Source organism: Megalobrama amblycephala, linkage group LG22 (assembly GCF_018812025.1).
Source record: "Megalobrama amblycephala isolate DHTTF-2021 linkage group LG22, ASM1881202v1, whole genome shotgun sequence".
Taxonomy (NCBI): Eukaryota; Metazoa; Chordata; class Actinopteri; order Cypriniformes; family Xenocyprididae; genus Megalobrama; species Megalobrama amblycephala.
The window spans coordinates 3231930-3252232 of record NC_063065.1 but is presented as its reverse complement, the minus strand read 5'-3'; the positions used below and the strand labels follow the sequence as shown (position 1 = coordinate 3252232).

Below are 20303 nucleotides of genomic sequence, written 5' to 3'. Positions count from 1 at the left end.
CAGTTTTCGGGCCTGCATAAAAAAAAAAAAAAAAGAGAGAGAGAAAGAGAGAGAGAGAAGAAAACGAGCAGTCTGTTAGAATTTAGGAAATGGTAACATTGTTGAATGCAGGCTTAAAAAAATCAAGCAGTCATTTGGACTACTTTTTTTCACTCTTAAAAACTCCTTCAGCTGTTTGTGGAAGCTTGTTTCTGCCACAGAATATAAAAAATAAATCAATTGTGACTTTTTATTTCACACAATAAGACTTTTTTTGTTTGCAACTGACAGTTTATATTTCAGACTTCTTTTCTCAGAATTGTGAGTTATTAACTCTATAAAGTCCAAATTTTAAGATAAAAAGTCCCAATTACCTTTTTTAAGCAATTCTGATTTTTTTTTTTTTTTCAGAAATTAGATTCACTTTCCATTGATAATTCTATAATCTCTCAATCTTTCCAGGTTAAAAGTCTGGGTGTCGTCCTTGATAGTACTTTTTGAAACGCGTGTGAACAATATTACTCGGTCTGCATATTTCCATCTACGGAACATCAGCCGTCTCTGTCCATTTCTCACATCCAATTCCACAGCCATTCTTGTACACGCTCTCAGTGCTTCCCACAGGTTTGAAATATACTTGCGGTGGTAGCCAGGTGAAAAATCCTCCTATTACCCACAGCACAAAAATCGTCTACTACATGTGACAAACAAATAATGTGTGATTTTTAACAGTATTTTTATTTATTGAAATTAATTTTAATTGCACAGCATATTACATTTAATTACATACTAATATTATGCATTATTATGCATTGTAAATTATGCAAAATTACAGCATTTAAATGTTTCACCTTTTTGTATGTTCTCCTTGCTGTCATATAGTGTCTCTCTCAGTGAATGGGACACAGATTTTACTAGTAAAATTTATAAAATGAATAATATATGTGTCAAATATGTTCTTAGTCTTTTCTTCCTGTGGGGGAGACTAAAATAATTTACTATGAATTAAATGGAAATCAAATTAAATACAATTTATTGTGTAACCAAAATACCAATAATGCCCAAAAGAAAGAGAAAAAACTTAGCGTGTGACTTTTAATTATAAACAAGCCCGAAATACACCGGGACTCTTATTTTGAAATGTCTGATCTATTGCAGGCTGATCCTTCAGATTCTTACAATCGTCTAAAACATTTTATATAAAGGCCAGGAAGTAGACTTTGTAATAATTCATCAACTTGAGTTCATTAGCAATCGCTTGGCATAAATCTGCGCTTTTCATTGATTGAGAATCACTTTGAAGCAGTCTGAAGCGCTGTTGCGCGAGCTTGTAGAACGCGCAACAGCGCCGCCTTGTGACTTTGCAACATGCAGCGCCTGTGGGAATGCTAGTGGGAGTAAACAGTTCTGACGCACACATAACGAGCAGGTACGAAACGACTAGTTATTAGATCGCGGATGGTTTCATTATCTTACGCGGATATAAAAGTATGAGAGGATAAAAATAATAAAAGCAAAAATGTGTCTCCAAATATACTTGGGCGGCCGTTTTTATACTACGTGGGCGGCCCGCCCAAGTAAAGTCTATGTGGGAAGCACTGCGCTCTAGTCACCTCACGCATTGATTATTGTAATTCTTTTCTATTTGGGTTACCTCACAAACTTCTTCATAAACTTCAGTTGGTCCACAACTCATCTGCCCGTATAATCACTAAAACCTCTTCCATTGAGCATATCTCTCCTGTCCTCTATCATCTACATTGTCTTCCTGTTAAATATCAGGTAGAATACAAGATTTTGCTTCTCACTTTTAAAGCACTTCACAATCTCGCACCCTCATATCTCTCTCCGAATTGCTTCATATCTACACCCTGAAGCGTACACTTCGATCTTCTTCTTCTCTCTCTCTTGTTGTTCCCTCTGTTCGTTTAGTCACTATGGGGTCCGGGGCGTTCAGCTGTGCTGCTCCACATCTATGAAATTCTCTTCCACAATCTTTACAAGAAAGTGATTGTCTGGCTACTTTTAAATCACGTTTTAAAATGTATCTTTCTCTGATCAGTTTTAAATATTGTATGTTAAATAGTTGTTGTTTTGTGTCTTGATTTGTTTTATGATTATCATTTTACTGTACAGTGTCCTTGAGTGTTTTGAAAGGCACCTTAAATACAACATGTAAGTTATCTAAATTATTTAAAGGGTTAGTTCACCCAAAAATGAAAATTTTGAAGTTATAAACTCAAAATTGTAAGATAATAAATTCTGATATAAACTTGCGAAGGAAAAAAGTCAGAATAGTGCGATATAAACTTGCAACTGCAAGTTATAAAGTTTGAATTGTGAGATATAAACGCACCATTCTGAGAAAAAAAGTTTGAAAAAAATTTAAGTTAAAATATTGTAATTTCTCCTCTTTTTAATTGTGAGAATTGTGAGATTTAAACTCACAACTGCAAATTTTAAAGTCCAAACTGCAATTAAAATGACTGAATTGAGCAATATAAACTCAAAATTGCAAGAAAAAATTCCAAATTGCGAGATAAAAAGTTTCAATTACCTTTTTTATTTTTTTATACTGGTGTGAGCAAGCTTCCATAGTTGTTTGACTGTCAACTCACATTCAGCTTTATCACATGCGCTAAACATTTGTGTCAATTAGAATATATATGCATGATATGAAATGTAATAAGTGAGCATGAGACTCACGTGTGTATGCTGGGATTCCAACCATTTCTCCTGATAGCTTGTCATTGTTTGTTAGTGCTGCCACACACAGGCAATACTTGGTGCCATCTGTTTTACCACCCTCTTCTATTGATTCCCTTGTTGTAGTTGCTTGCAGTTTGTTGCATTCTCACAGGTAGTACAGGTCAGTGCCTTTCATAAAGACAATAGCGGTACCCTGAATGGTTACCAGCAAGAAGCTTCCAAGAGGCTGTTAATGAATGTGTTGTTATCATTTGCTGATGTTAGGTTTACAACCTTTGAAGGCTCTGAAAAATAAATAATACACACAAAAGCAGTTAGTCTACCAAAAACATGTAGTTTTAGTCAACATCAGTTTGTTGATATTCTAATTTTGCGCATAATAAAGTTACATTTGCAACTGGAAACATAGCTATTGATGTTCTTTCAATGATACAATCAAGTATGAAACTTTCTGCACTTACTGGTGTAATCAGAAACGCTGCTTGACACTCCTTCAATATTGTCATTCACTATAGCTTTAACTGTGAAATTATACTCAAATCCTGGAGAAAGACCTGTAACATTGCACTCGTTGCTGTCCTTGCATTTGCTTTTTTGAGTACTGGGATTTCATTCTGCTTCCTGTACTCTACTGAATAGAAGTCACTGTCTCCTACTGGTTTACTCCAGTTGAGTAAGATGCTTTCAGTCGTCACGCTCACTACTGTCAGATTTTCAACAGCAGATGGCACTGAAAGAGAGACATTCTGTTCATCAGTCACCATACTGAAAACTAATAAAGTAATCGTTTTGTGCATTGTGTTGATTAAAAACAATCCACGGCATAGGACTGCAGAATGGTATATGGATTTACAGTATTAAAGCACCCCATTATTCTTCATTATACATTTCATGTAATATGTGAATGCAAAATGTCTGCAAAGTTTGAAAGATAAAAAATTGTTGTCTCCTAAAAAGTGATTCTGAACTGCCAGGAAACGAGTCAGGAAATTTCCAGGTGTGCTCAAATCTATAGGTTTGTAACAAATTTGCATAACACCAGTGTATGGTCTTCACTGTTACTGTTTGTATCACTGTGTTTAAAGTGCTATGGAAGAGCTGAAATTCAGATATAGTTTTGTTTGTGACCCTTGCTGTAAGCGGACGACCAATCACAACAGATTGGGCCATCTGAACCAATCAGAACGGAGTAATCTCTCAGTAGGGAGGGGCTCGGAGGCTGAATGTTTTATTAAGCTGCTTTTTCCTTGGATGCATGTAAACCTTCTATAGATGACCTCTAAAATAAGATTAAAAGAATTAGTTCACCCAAAAATGAGAATTCTGTCATTTATTACTCGCCCTCATGCCGTTCCACACCCGATAAGACCTTTCGTTCAATCTTTAGGAACACAAATTAAGATATTTTAGATTGAAATCCGACGGCTCCAGTGAGGCCTTCCATAGGGAGCAATGATAATTAACTCTCTTCAAACGCCCATAAAGGTACTAAAGACATAATACTTTAAAACCATTGGTTCAGTTAGAGTACAGTGGTTCAATATTAATATTATGAAAGCCACGAGGAATACTTTTTGGTGCGCCAAAACAACAAAATAACGACTTTATTCAACAATATCTAGTGATGGTCCGATTTCAAAACACTGCTTCATGGAAGCTTCGGAAGCATTTACTGAATCTTTTGGTTTCGAATCAGTCATTTGGAGTGTGCATCAAAGTGCCAAAGTCACGCCCCCCAGTGGTGAACCATTGAAATTTCGAAACACTTATGAAGCCTCGTTTACTGAAATCTCGTGACTTTGGTAATGTGATACACGCTCTGAAACACTGAATCGAATCAAAAGATTTGTAAAGCTTCGAAGCTTCATGAAGCAGTGTTTTGAAATTGCCCATCACAAGATATTGTTGAATAAAGTCGTTATTTTGTTGTTGTTTTTTGATGCACAAAAAGTATTCTTGTCGCTTCATAACATTAAGGTTCAACCACTGTAGTCACATGAACAGTTTTAAATATGTCTTTAGTAGCTTTCTGGCATCTGAAAGTGTTAATTATCTTGCTGTCAATGCAGGCATCACTGAGCCATCGGATTTTATCAAAAATATTTTAATTTGTGTTCCGAAGATGAACAAAGGTAAACGATACTGTTACTATGAAATCTATAAATCGCAAATGATCTTGAAATTGTGCACATGTAACCCCTCTAACCCAGGTCCTTCTCACCCCGCTCTGCGCGGGTCTCGAACCTGGGTCTCCGGCGTGGGAGTCGGACGCTCTAACAAGGAGGCTAAAGGCTGCAACCTCTAGCTTCAGTCGCTAGAGCATCTCTTGAGATCAGAGGAGTGAGGTTTACTCGCACAGCAACTACTAGCTGGCCTCCGTTACACTCACCCCCCTAAACCTCACTCCCATCCGGGTCACGGCACCAATGTAACCCCTCTAACCCAGGTCCTTCTCACCCGCTCTGCGCGGGTCTCGAACCTGCGTCTCCGGCGTGGGAGTCGGACGCTCTAACAAGGAGGCTAAAGGCTGCAACCTCTAGCTTCAGTCGCTAGAGCATCTCTTGAGATCAGAGGAGTGAGGTTTACTCGCACAGCAACTACTAGCTGGCCTCCGTTACACACAGCTGAATGGTTCGACCCTTCGCCGGGAGTTTGATTGACAGGCGATCTAACCAATCATAATGCCGAATCGACCATTTTGTCCGACAAAGCAGTCAGGGGAGTTAGTAAATTAAAGGATTTCAAATAAAATGTTCCTGATAATTTACTCACCCCCATGTCATCTAAGATGTTCATGTCTTTCTTTCTTTAGTCAAAAAGAAATTAAGGTTTTTGATGAAAACATTCCAGGATTTTTCTCCTTATAGTGGCCTCCAGACGGTTAAAGATCAAAATTACAGTTTCAGTGCAGCTTCAAAGGGCTTTAAACGATACCAGACAAGGAATAAGCATCTTATCTAGAGAAACGATCAGTCATTTTCGAAAAAAAATACAACTTTATATGCTTTATAAACACAAATGATCGCCTTGCATGTTCTTCCGCTTTCAGTATTCTTCAAAAAGCTTATGCTGTAAGTCCTACGCCTTCCCTATTCTACTTACGGAATGAACGCGGCGGCTGTGGTGCACTTTTCCACGTCAAAGGCTGTTTTTATAAATCTGAAAGTGGATTTTAGCATGGACGAAATCGGTGTGTATATTTATCTTTTATAAATGAGGCCCATGGTGCCTTCAACAGATTTGGTATTAATATTGCTTGACTGTTTTGAACATTGTAATGGGCTATTTTCTTGATGATTGCAGGTAGAATTATATATATATATATATATATATATATATATATATATATACAGTGGGTACGGAAAGTATTCAGACCCCTTACAATTTTTCACTCTTTGTTATATTGCAGCCATTTGCTAAAATCATTTAAGTTCATTTTTTTCCTCATTAATGTACACACAGCACCCCATATTTGACAGAAAAACACAGAATTGTTGACATTTTTGCAGATTTATTAAAAAAGAAAAACTGAAATATCACATGGTCCTAAGTATTCAGACCCGTTGCTGTGACACTCATATATTTAACTCAGGTGCTGTCCATTTCTTCTGATCATCCTTGAGATGGTTCTACACCTTCATTTGAGTCCAGCTGTGTTTGATTATACTGATTGGACTTGATTAGGAAAGCCACACACCTGTCTATATAAGATCCTTACAGCTCACAGTGCATGTCAGAGCAAATGAGAATCATGAGGTCAAAGGAACTGCCTGAAGAGCTCAGAGACAGAATTGTGGCAAGGCACAGATCTGGCCATGGTAACAAAAAAATTTCTGCTGCACTTAAGGTTCCTAAGAGCACAGTGGCCTCCATAATCCTTAAACGGAAGACGTTTGGGACGACCAGAACCCTTCCTAGAGCTGGCCGTCCGGCCAAACTGAGCTATCGGGGGAGAAGAGCCTTGGTGTGAGAGGTAAAGAAGAACCCAAAGATCACTGTGGCTGAGCTCCAGAGATGCAGTCGGGAGATGGGAGAAAGTTGTAGAAAGTTGTAGAAAGTCAACCATCACTGCAGCCCTCCACCAGTCGAGGGCTTTATGGCAGAGTGGCCCGAACGGAAGCCTCTCCTCAGTGCAAAACACATGAAAGCCCGCATGGAGTTTGCTAAAAAACACCTGAAGGACTCCAAGATGGTGAGAAATAAGATTCTCTGGTCTGATGAGACCAAGATAGAACATTTTTGGCCTTAATTCTAAGCGGTATGTGTGGAGAAAACCAGGCACTGCTCATCACCTGTCCAATACAGTCTCCAACAGTGAAGCATGGTGGAGGCAGCATCATGCTGTGGGGGTGTTTTTCAGCTGCAGGGACAGGACGACTGGTTGCAATCGAGGGAAAGATGAATGCAGGCCAAGTACAGGGATACCCTGGACGAAAACCTTCTCCAGATGCTCAGGACCTCAGACTGGGCCGAAGGTTTACCTTCCAACAAGAAAATGACCCTAAGCACACAGCTAAAATAATGAAGGAGTGGCTTCACAACAACTCTGTGACTGTTCTTGAATGGCCCAGCCAGAGCCCTGACTTAAACCCAATTGAGCATCTCTGGAGAGACCTAAAAATGGCTATCCACCAACGTTTACCATCCAACCTGACAGAACTGGAGAGGATCTGCAAGGAGGAATGGCAGAGGATCCCCAAATCCAGGTGTGAAAAACTTGTTGCATCTTTCCCAAAAAGACTCATGGCTGTATTAGATCAAAAGGGTGCTTCTACTAAATACTGAGCAAAGGGTCTGAATACTTAGGACCATGTGATATTTCAGTTTTTCTATTTTTAATATAATCTGCAAAAATGTCAACAATTCTGTGTTTTTCTGTTAATATGGGGTGCTGTGTGTACGTTAATGAGGAAAACAAAATTAACTTAAATGATTTTAGCAAATGGCTGCTAATATAACAAAGAGTGGAAACATTTAAAGGGGGTCTGAATACTTTCCGTACCCACTGTATATATATATATATATATATATATATATATATATATATATAATTACCATGTCTGTGCAATTATTTATTGATTGAGTAGCCATGTAATAAGTGAGATAATGCACAGCCTGCTCGTCTTTATCATAAAGCAATCTCAAGTGGATAGATTACATTATCCCTTACTTGTGCTGTACTTGTGCACACTGAAGTCCTAGTCTACTTACCAGTGTAGAAGGATATATTCTGCGGATTGAGATCCCTGCCACATTTCACAGGAAACACCTGAACACTGTACAGATTTCCCGGGACCAGATCTTGTATTTCTGTATACAGTTTAGTCTTTTCATTGTTAAATGTCTTGTTTGCCTGTTTCCCAGTGATTTTCACTCTGTAGTGAGTGATGTTTCCAGGAGCCTCACTCCAGCTCAGATAACCTGTGTTCTTGGTCACATTGGAAATGTTTATTTGCCCATAAAAACGTTCTGTGGACAGATAAGTACAATATATATATATCAGCAAAAACTTAAAAATTAAAAGTAAAGGTTCCAAAAGTAGGTTTGATGCCATTTTTGGTTCCCCAAGGAAACTTTCAGTGAACAGTTCTTCAAATAACCATTTTTGTCTCACTGTGAAGAACATTTTAATAATGCAAAGAAGATTTTTCCACTGTATAAGAACCTTTTGTGCAATATAAATGTTTTGTGGTTCATCATGGAACCATCAATGCCAATAAAGAAGTGTGTTTTGGGGAACCAAAAAGGTTCTTCTATAGGGCCTATCACACCAGAGGAACTTTTTCAAGGTTCCTAATAAATGTGGCCATTATCAGATTTCCAGTGTGAACAGATTATGGTTCTAAACTGACCCGCATGCGCAAAAGAACGATACAAACAGGGTTGCCAGGTTTTTACCACAAAGTCCACTAAAGGTCTTTTACCACTAAAGGTCCAGTGTGTAATATGTAGAAGGATCTATTGACAGAAATGCAATATAATATACATAACTATGTTTTCAGAGGTGTATAAAGACCTTACATAATGAACCGCTATGTTTTTATTTCCTTAGAATGAGTATTTTCTATCTACATACACCGCGGGTCCCCTTACATGCCCTTCCACTGACTAACTTTTGCCCTTGATAATGTTGGTTATGTAAAATCTTTGAATAGACTCCCATGAGTGCGGAATCGTGAAGAATGTTAATCTCAAGTGACGTAAAAATCGCATGTATTCCGAAATGACTGCGGTTACATTGCAAAACATTTTACTTGTATCGGATTTAGTCGGAAAAAATCTGAAGTAAAAAGATAAGGTATGATAACAGTCTAATATTCTAAAAATGTTAATTGTTAACATTGTTAGAACATTATTTCCTAACATTTCCAACAGGCACTGGACATAGACTCCAAAGTCGGTCAGATGTCAAATTTTGATTGAAAATGAAAATCGTTGATATCTAAGCCTAATGTTTGATTGATATCAGGCTCCAACGTCATTAAACAACTCAACAAACAGCGTTACCAGCTTCACTTTTACTAACAAGGCTGACTTTATTTCTGTCAAATATGCACAAAAATCTTATTGAGAATTAACATGAGAATTAACATTTTGATGAGGATGTTGAAAATGTTTTGTTCGAACTCGCCATTATGGTGATTAGTGTTTGTGTGATTTCTTGAGCTTTTGATGTTAGTTTTTTCTCTTGTTATTCTAACTTTGTTTGTTATGGCAAGAACATCAAAAGGAAATGTGATCACATGATAAAGAATAGTCAATTGTCAGATTAACTCATATCTTCCAAGTTAAAAACTTACTATGTTATGTTTTCAAGCAACATTTATAGAATGCTTTTAGACCGGTCCTAGTTATGGTAGAAACTAAGCTTTTCAAATCTTCGAATCAATTGAACCAACTGCTTTGCAAAATGATTCACTGTTTCAAAGCAACACATGCTGGTGACACCTGCTGGTCAAAATGGAAAACTACAGCCAAAAACCAATTGCATATGTTTAAAAACCAATTGCATATGTTTTATCGAGAGCATAATCTATCAAATGTAGTTAACTAATCATTAAATATTAAGTGTCTGTATAATATGCATTCTTTTTATTAATTTAAGGGCTTGTTTTGCTTGTTCTATGGATGGCTCAGCTAAACAAGCCAATAAGAGACTATTAGTATTAACTACGGTTATTCTTTTTAATTATACAAATGTCTCATTAAAAGGTCTACAATTTTTTAAAACTGATCAGAAATAAGACATAAACCATAGACATTAGTTCAGTGGTTCACCACTGGGGGGCGATCTCTCAGTGAATTTGTGTGATTCATGGCTTCACAAGAGATCTGCCCACAGCAGTGAATCAGTTATCAGTTATGATAAACCTAATTTATTGAAATCATATGACTTGCAGTAGCACTAAAAACACGACACTGTGCTCTAAAACAAAGACCTTACCATCATAACAGATAAAGGGATGACTTTCAGTGCATTTTACTTCTTTCCACATGCCATAGCTGAACAGGACCACGCAAGCATCATCGATGTACACTTCAGAATCCGGCTTGTCCACGAGGATGCAGTTGCTGGCTGTGGTGCTCTCAGTCGTGGAGCCATTTGTTGTGGTATTAAAGGCTGTGCTAAATGTGGTGGCATGAGGGGTGGTGCTATATGTTGTGGTGTTAGGGGTGACAGCCTGGGGTATCGCATACGTGTACTTATGCACTGCATCTTTAAGTTCATTATATGTCATATTACATACCATATTTAAGCATTCAAGGATCTCAGTCAGTATAGGACACGTTCCATCTGTTTTGTTAGAAGGAGAGGTTACTGGAGTAGTTACTGTAGAGGTTTGTGTTGAGGTCACTGGGGTTGACGTTGTAGTAGTTATTAAGGTGCTCAGTGGAGTTTCTGTAGTTGAGAAACATACAGTCATCTTTTCCTTTACTTTATTTGGCACAGGATGACCAGGGTACCAATTCTGATATGTAACGGGATCCTCATTGGACCATTTGGACCATGAGACGGTGCCATTGTAACTCCTGCGGAGCCCGGTCCAGTAGTTCAAAGAGGCGTTCTTCCGCACAATGAGGTGGACGTTTCCACTGGTGATGGTCGTCAGTTCTTTGAAACATTTCTGGCAGTGGTCCCTGGCCTCATCCCATGTGGCATTTCGGTCAGGGAAAGTGTAGCTGTCCCATGTGGCATTGGGGGAAATATGAAAATAATCCTCCTCTGCCCATATGACTGAGCCTGAATGTGAACAATTAAGTTGTCATGACATTTGCATACATCTCAAAAATAATATTTCTCTTAACCCTCTGGTGCTCCTCATTTAGGGATCACACTCATACTCCTCCCAGTCAAAAATGTCTGAATACCTCAAATGTAACTTTTTTCAATAATGTTTTTTTTAACTCTAAAGGGTATGGCTAGTCAGACAATTAACTATTCTCTCCTTTTTATTATAAAAATGTCATCACAAATGTTTACAACTTTATAAAACTGATCTGAGTTTGGGTAAAAATCATATAGACACTGGTTCATGATCGTTCCCTAATGGCGAACCATTTTGAAGCCGTTATGACATAATAAAGCCTTGTTTACTGGAATTAATTTACTTTTCAAAAGCAGTTTCATACGCACTCCTAAAGAGGAGTCGAAACGAAAGATTTGCAAAGGTTTCGAAGCTTCTCGAAGCAGTGCAAAACGGCAACCACTAATGTTTTCACTGTTTTACTTTACATCATCTGGAATAGTACAACATCTCTGGATTCAACAAGTGAAGAAGAAGATTTGTGTAAACTAGAAGGAGCGGATAGCAGATGTAAGCTAATGTAATCATCAAACATTTAACAGCACATAAATCAAGAGTCTTTTTAAAAAAAACACACGATTTTCTAAGCTTTGTGCTCAAAATGTTGCTTTTTTTTAACGAAAACAACCACATTCAAGAATGCATGAAGCTTGAATAAAATGTTTTTGTTTGTATAAAATGAGAAGCTCTGCTCTTCCTTCTGATATATTGTATATATTTATACAACAAAATATTCTGCCGGCCATGAACGTTTTGTTACAATTATCAAAAATACTGGCGGGGAACAAGTTAATAATTTGTATTTTGGGGGAATTTTACTCTAAAAAAGTGATTTATAGATGATTTTCACTTTATTTCACTTTATTTAAATAATTCATAATAAAAATTTGATTTAACTCCATTGTATGAGGTTTCTTATCATTTGGTTCCACAATTTTTACAATACAATACAATTAATGCATACATGTTTTTTCTAATATTGTTTCAATTAAAATCATTGCTGTGCTTTTTTCCTTCATTAAAGCTGATTTGTAGATTGTACCCCACAAAAATTCTCTATATTTTCGTATTTCCCATTAATTTCTATGGATCTTATTTGTGACCGTGAGAAATACAAGTGTGACTGTCTTTTAAGACCATTTAACCTTTTCGAATCGTGTCTACAATTGTTCATATAGCAAGTGCCACAAAAGTCACCAAGTGTCATAGCATTTTGATGACATAATTTTTCTTAAAAAAATCGAAACATATATATATTTTTTTGTTAAAAGTAACCGAAGGGCACCAGAGGGTTAAGTAAGTTTGCCTTAGTATCCAGGTAAAATATCCAGAAATACATTCAGAGATTTTATCTTCAATAAAAGTGAAAGTTGGCATTAGACAGTTGCAACAAAGAACATTTGAAGCTTACAAAACTGTTAATGATTCACCATTTACACATGTTACTGTGTTACAATGCAAATTATTTAGGTTTAGTTATGCAAACTTTTTAGCTTTTGAGGATGTAAATGCAAACTGAATTTAAAGAGGAACAGTTGCACGACTGTCCACACATGATTGTAAATGAATAAATGTACTTGTAACCTTACAAAAGTCTTAACATGCAAGATGTCCTCTTGATATTTAATATTCCTCAAAAAAGCATTATATATATACATTACTGGTCAAACCTTTGAATAATTAACTTTTTTTTTAATGTTTTTGAAATGTTTTTTAAGACTTGTTCAAAAAACATTCAAAAGACTTCAAAAATATGAAACAGCACAACTGTTTTCAACATTGATAATAATCATAAATGTTCTTGAGCAGCAAATCTTCATATTAGAATGATTTCTGAAGGATCATGTGACACTGAAGACTGGAGTAAATCAGCTTTGCATCAAATACATTTTTAAATTGTAAACACATTTCACAATAATACTGTTTTTACTGTATTTTGATTAAATAAATCCAGCACTGGTGAAGAGAAAAGTTCTGAATTATTCCAAGCTTTTGACCTGTAGTGTATGTGTGTATCCTCTCAGCAAATATAGGCTTATGCATGTTAGCTATAAAGGCTTCTGTTAGTTTACAGACTTACTTAGGAGAAGTGGCAGCCACAGTGCGTTCATCTCACATCTGCTTCTTGACGATTCGCTGGTTGTCAATCTCAGGTCACGATGGGAAATGTACTACACCTAGACAAACTGGACTCTTCAGATTAAGATACTCTATCTGCGATACTCTCCTGTCCACTGATCGTCCTGTTGTGATTCTGTGCTCTACTGTCCCATCTCTAACAACATCCTATTCACACAGTGACTTTGCATAGAAAACCTCAACATTTCCATTGACGTCATTTGCAAATAGCTGGACTATGGACTAACTGAAACATGTGAAAATGTCAGAGTTGTATTTAAGACCAGACCTCCACGACTAAGACCAAGACCAAGACCAATCAAGACCAGAGTGGTAATTGAGCATTAGTGATGAACACCTGCTGTCAACAATCAGATTCACAGAAAAAGGAGACGAGCAGAAACACAAGAACTACAACTGACTTCCAGCTACATCAGATAAAATCAACTGAATCTAGATCTGATTAAACTCCACAAACAGCATTACCAGCATCACTTATTACTAACCAGAATGACTGTAATTCTGTCAAGTGTTTACAGAAGTTCTTATTGAGAATTAACAGAGGTTTAGATGTTGATGTTTTATTGAATGTCACCATAGTGATCACCATAGTGATCAGTGTTTGCTTCAGTTGGGCTCTTGACCCTAGACTTTTATTTTAGTTGTTGTTACAGTATGGACATTTTCTTAGAAATTAATGTGAATCAACACAAAATGATGCTAATATCAGTTGTCTTTAACGGTGCACTGTTAGAAATCAATTTCTCACCACTGTCATTGTTTCAAAGTCACCATAATGGTGATCAGTATACATTTGCTTGGGATTTTGGACATTAAATATTCATTATTGAATTCTTGATCTAACCAAGTCAGGAGTGTCTCAAATGAAAACATTTGTTAAAATGGTGATGAGCTGGAATATGGAATATTCATATTCTTAATTTAGTCTAACTATTTTTAGCTTGAGCATGAATGCTTCCATATTCATAACTGATTGTAGATGGAGATTTCACAATAAGGAAGCAACTGTTGAAATACATACAATAATACATAATTATCATGAACCACAAGATTGTATTTTCTTATAAGCATCACCTAATGATGCACAGACATACAAAACATGCTCTACAAATAATAAAAAGGAAACCAACACAAACTGCTAAAAGTGAACCAAAAATAAGTTCAGCAGCACAGATGAAATGTATCAAAAATCTCTACAGCATCTTCATTGTACTTATACACTGTAGAAATACAACATGATGTTTGTTTACAGTGTGTTTTCCAATAGTGTTAACTTGTGATAAAGCCCTAGCTTTTTTACAGTACAATTGCAAGAGTGTTTTAAAGCTATAATAAGAACTTTAGACTCTAAAACAACCATCAATACTTGATCAGATTTTCTTATCATAGAAAATGTCTTATAGACACACAATTACAGTAGACAAAGAAAAAGCAATGCTGAAAAGTCAAGGGACAGAGCCCAACTAAAGCAAACACTGATCACCATAATAGTGATTTCAATTGAAACATTTGATATAACATTAACATCTACACCAGGCCTGCTCCTGGAGAACTTCTGTCTCCTGCAACCTTGTGTCTCATATGGGACAAAAAGAGTTAATTAAGTAGTAAAATGTTGATTAATTGAGACTGTTGTGTCATTAATACATTTAAGCACTGCATTATCAACTCTGTGAAAATACAGCAGGAGATTCAACAGCATTGCAAAAACCAATTTTTTTTAATATTATGTGGATAAATGTTATAACTTCACAAATTAGACACAGACAGACATCAAGGATCAGCATATGAATCTCAACAATGGTGAAAATCAACTAAATATTTTGATAAACAGATAAACTTTGAACATCACAAAAACAAGCAACTAATGTCACAACAAAACTGCAAAAATAAAAGAAAATATCAAGAATAAAAGAAAATTGTAGAAATTTCATCTGAATAATTTATTCATGCCGCAGTGCATGGATGAGTTTTGTACTATAAAACTTTTTATGCATTTTGGCGGTTCATTTACATGACAACAGTGTTTTAGTGGAAAATGCAAACTTTTGGAAACGACACCAATTTAATTTCTGTGTAAACTGCAAAAACGAGAATCTGTGAAAATGGTTATGACATGCACATGCCTATTACGTGTTTAGTTTATCCACCTTAGTTTTCAATGTGTATGTAATGTGTTTTCTGTGAATGCGCAAGACTTCCTATTTATTTGCCACTATAGGAAAATAATGAGAATAATATCAAAGTGGAGTAAATCATAAACACAAGGTGGATAGGCATGCGCAATTGATGCAAGTGCTCTGTAAAAGAACACTTGCACTTGCAACTACTTGTCTGGCATGCGTAATACAGTGTTTTTTGTTGTTTTTGCGAATCCGTGTGAACGGGGATAGTTTTTGATAACGTTGTCATCTGTACAAATTATATTACCGTCATTATTAGCCGACTCATTTTATCTCAGCTTTTTGCCACAATAAATGTTTTATAAACACACTGTGACAGCAGCCAGAGAACAGAGAAAACTAAAAGAAAAAGGTCAACTAAATCAAACACTGATCACCACAATGGTGACTAGTCAGGTGACAACAAAACCTAATTAATCTCTCAATTATCACATAAACCTCAACACTGCTTTAATGTTTCACTTATAACAATAGTGGTGTTAATTACCAAATTACAATGTTCTTCTCAAATGAAAGGCTGGATCCTAGTGAGGCTGTGTCCTCTTCAGCTTTAAAAGCTAGAATGACACAGCCTAGTAAGTGTGCATAGCTACATTACACACGTTCTCACCCCTTCATTTCTGAAAACATTGTTACGTTTCATTATGAACTCAGACAAGCTCAGTGCCAACTCGTTTTCTGTCTTTTTTGTGATTTAAAATTTTTCAAAGCATTGTGGGTGAATAACACGAATGATGCACTTAATGCATCCTTCAAAATGAGCTGAATAAATGATGCAATACGAAGGCTGACTTCCAAGGATTCTTCAGATTGAGACGGCCTTCAGTGGCGCTTGATGACATGACAGCACAGAAATGTTGCCTTACTAGGACACAGCCTTCTGTTTGAGAAGCATCCTCAGTTTTGTTAATAAAAGTGTTCAGGTTTACTTGGAAAATTAGCAGGGCTGAAAACCCCTGATCTAAAAGGTTCTGTACATGAAGCGCCTGGCAGAACCTTTTACCACATTTGATCTACCTTATCTTCAGTATTCAGCTGAATCTCTGTCCAGTGAAGTGAACAGCAGCTTTTATCACATGTAGTTTCATAGAGCTCATTTTTTGCACCTTATTTGCATTTTCAACAAGTAACATGAGACCTTGTCTGACATTTAGCGTGACCCTTCAACAAACAGACTTTATTTTTAGCAATTTGAGAAGCTTGATGAAGGTATATAAAGTGTGTAATGGTTAAAAGTTATGGCCATACTTTTCAAATAGTGTGATGCATATTTTTAAACATTAATGTTGCTTCTCTTTTGCCTGCCAAACCTCCATTGCAAAAACTCAGATTTGAAAGAAAACTCTCAAAAATTCACAGAAACTCCCTATGTGTGTTCTTGCTCCAGAAGCCGTTTCACTCGGATATATGTTAGAATAGAAGAAAAGACTAGTGCAACTTCACTTTCTTGTCGATTATAGTTTCAATATTATGTCAATCAATTATGAAACAAATATAATTTCAGCTGTAAAGCAGTGTCATTATTCAGCTCAGTTCAATTCAGTTGATTAAATTTAGTTAAATAAGTTTTAATGTTGCAAAGTTCATCAGTACTGAAGCAAACTCAATTCAAGTATAAAGCAAAAAAATAAATATTGAAAAATGGTATAGTGATGAAGTGAGGATAGCACATCAATATGAATTAAAAAACATATATATGATTATTTTAAGTTTTTAAAGTTCACACTTTATGTATCATAATGATTACATGATATATTTGTTGTTGTTACTCTGGCAGAATGAGATGAATAAGCTTGTCATGATCTGAACCTTCTTTTAGAACCTAATTTAAATGAAAGATGTAAACATTTGCATATTGATCAGATGCTTCAGTGCTCTGAGAGTGTTTATAGTGCTGTGAGTTTAACACTTCATCACTGACACACACAACAATCTTCATCAACATGACCTTCATCATCATCTTCATCTGGACTCTCACAGCGTTTGCTCAAGGTTTGTGGAGCACAAGTTTGATATCAATTCATTTCTTCAAGTATATTGTCAAAGTTTTGAGTTGATTTTCTTCTTGTTGTGTGTTTCAGAGTGTAGAGGACAGATCACCGTCACTCAGAGTCCCTCAATGACAGCAGCTCAACCAGGACAAACACTTATAATACACTGTAAAACTAGCAGTGATGTGTACAAGGATAGTTCGGGGGGTCGTTTAGCCTGGTACTTACAGAGACTCGGAGAAACTCCTAAACTCCTGATTCGTCTTGTAAACACCCTCCAGTCAGGAACTCCATCTAGATTCAGTGGCAGTGGATCTAACAGTGATTTCACTCTGACCATCAGTGGAGTCCAGACTGAAGATGCTGGACATTATTACTGTCAGAGTTATCACAGTGGTAATGTGTTCACACAGTGATAAAGAGTCGAACAAAAACCTCCGTCAGTCAGAGTCACAGTGACTGAACTGATACTGCAGCTGCTCACACACTTTCACACACTTTCACACACTACTGACACACAGAGGACAAACACAGGAACTACACATGTGCTCAAAACTGACTTATGACTGAAATCAGCTCTATTAGACTGTGATCTGTCCTGTGACAGACGGGTTTGACTCAAATATGCTGAGATTCAGAGAAAACAGAGTGTGTAAATTAATATGTAGATTCATATGTTGTTTTGTTTTTGTACATTAAACTACACTAAAGTCATGGTGTATCAGTAACATGCAGATGTTTTTCAAGCAGCTCCTTCATCTAAAGCTGTTTATAAATGTATTACTCATAACTCATTTCTCATGAGCAGAAGTGAAAGTGTTCCAGTTGAGAGCGTTGAACCAATCAAAGACTGAAACTGTGAGTTTGAGGTGAAAATCACATTTGCATTGGCAGGTTTAGTGATTGTGATCCTCTCAGAATAGAGCAGCTCCGTCTCCAGTGACCATGTTCAAACCCCAAGAGCTTCATTTGACATTTCCTGCTAAATGCAGCTGTTCTCAACTATTACAATCAATCAAAAGCAGCTGAAACTTTAGTGCAGGACTTTGAATGAACGACACACTGATCAATGATGCAGTCGGACACAAATGTAACGCGTTCAGAAGCTTTATTGAATGAACAGCAATGGCAGCACATTGAAAGACTGCTTCAGTATTGAGCTGTAAATCACGTGACTGCTGTGAATCCTGCCGGACGCTCAGATACGGCTCGTCTGGACCGGAGAAACATCAGCACTGGGAGCTCTTGAGGAACGAGGCCTCGTGATCAGCTCCGTCATGTCTTACTCTGCAGACGAAGCGATCCGCGCCTTCCCAGCGTGCTTTGCTGAGGCTCAGGACGCTGCTGCGGCTGTAGCGTCCGTCCCGCTCGCTCTCTGCGCTGGTCTGAACCCCCTCGGTGACCTCTGACCCGTCCAGCGTCCAGCTCACCGTCGCCCCCTGTGGAGAGTAAGAGCTGAGCAGGCAGAGCAGTGCGGCTGAGTCTCCAGAGATCTGCAGAGAAGAGGGCGGCAGCAGAGACACGGAGGGCTTCACTGCGGGACCAGCTGCACAAACACACACAAACACACACACACACACACACACACACACACACACAAACACAGTCTTCAGAACACAGTTTATCAAATATTTACATCTGCAACTACAATCTTCACTGGAACAGACATGATAATGCAGTAAAAATCACAAGCATTTCATCTTTACAGTAACTCCACATCGCTGCTTTCATTCATAAACCACAAATATCTTGAATTACATTTGAAAATATTCTCAGTGGAATCAATATTCACTACTAAATGTATCATGTATTTCTCAATGTAAATCAGTTCTCTAAATCAGACATGATACACAGCAATTCTTATAGTATATGATCTTTTCTGAATAAAATAGTTTAACCTTAAACTGATTTTAAAAGAACTGTTCATGTGAATTAATTACTTAGTGAGAAAAAATCTTAAATGATCATTTCATTATTTATTTATTTATTTATTTTTATAAATATTCTTAAGACACAATCATAAATATAAGCAAATTTAGGTTCAAATTATGAATTGTTTAAATCTTTTTCTTTGTACGATGACAAAGCATACAAAACTATAAGTATTTTGTTCATATTATGAAACTTCAATAACAATTTCAATAACACTTCAATAACACTTAATCAAACTTAATTTACCAAGAATAATGGACAAAATTATGTATATTCAGAAATAATTGAATATGTCAGAAAATACTGCAATATTTAAAAAAATCAATGAATGTTAGCAAATAATAATATCAGAAGTTACTCATGTAACACACGAAAAACAGTATTTAAAAACAATATGACCTGAAATGGAAAAAGATAAACATAATGAAATATCACTGAATATAAAATGTATTTGTAAAATAGCAGACAAATTTAAATAAATAATGAAACAACTACATTTACCATGACATTTAGCAATTAATATGTTCACGTAAACATATTTTTAATTTTACAATTATGTTGTCAAATGCTTCCTTATACCCTAAAAAATAATTTTAAGCATTTTTAGAGAATTTTAGAGACTTACTGATGGTCAGTTTAGTTCCTCCACCGAAAGTCCACCACAGTGCTTCATTCTAGTGAAAGCGTCGTACAAAAACCTCCGTCACACTCAAATGAACACAAACTCCAGCAGAGAAAGAGACGAACGACACTCACACACACTGATATGAGACTCAACAGCAGCTCTTCTCAACATTAAATAATGATTATTGGACTGAAGTGACTTTCACAGAAACAGCCTCATCATCTCTAAATGTCTCTTGATGCATGAAAAATAAGAATATAACTGTAAATAAATAACAAATCAAAGTTTAATTTTTTTTTTTTAAATAATTCAGAAAATGTATGTATGTATGTATTAATCACACATTAGATATCCTAAGTATGGGATTTAAATAATCATGTGTTTCTCAAAGCAAGTTTTAATTATTAAAGCAATTTTAAGTTTTGATGACCTGTGACCT

At 36.4% G+C, this 20303-nt stretch overlaps 1 protein-coding gene and 2 gene segments (V, D, J or C); 1 reads left to right on the top strand and 2 right to left on the bottom strand.

Moving 5' to 3' along the window:
- Window positions 1-2912: 2912 nt before the first annotated feature.
- LOC125257830 (receptor-type tyrosine-protein phosphatase H-like) lies at window positions 2913-13264 on the bottom strand. The gene is made up of 5 exons (XM_048174591.1): window positions 13075-13264; window positions 10133-10930; window positions 7900-8157; window positions 3150-3418; window positions 2913-2972 (listed from the first exon to the last, which is right to left on the bottom strand). The coding sequence occupies exons 1-4, from the start codon at window positions 13103-13105 to the stop codon at window positions 3198-3200; spliced, it is 1308 nt and encodes a 435-aa protein (XP_048030548.1). The 5' UTR covers window positions 13106-13264; the 3' UTR covers window positions 2913-2972; window positions 3150-3197.
- A 3773-nt stretch (window positions 13265-17037) lies between these two features.
- LOC125258594 lies at window positions 17038-18161 on the top strand. The segment is given in 3 exon segments: window positions 17038-17308; window positions 17398-17644; window positions 18116-18161. Coding segments are annotated over 3 exon segments (342 nt in total).
- Window positions 18162-18398: 237 nt separating this feature from the next.
- Window positions 18399-19026, bottom strand: LOC125258593. The segment is given in 2 exon segments: window positions 18399-18853; window positions 19014-19026. Coding segments are annotated over 2 exon segments (330 nt in total).
- Between the last annotated feature and the right edge of the window lie 1277 nt (window positions 19027-20303).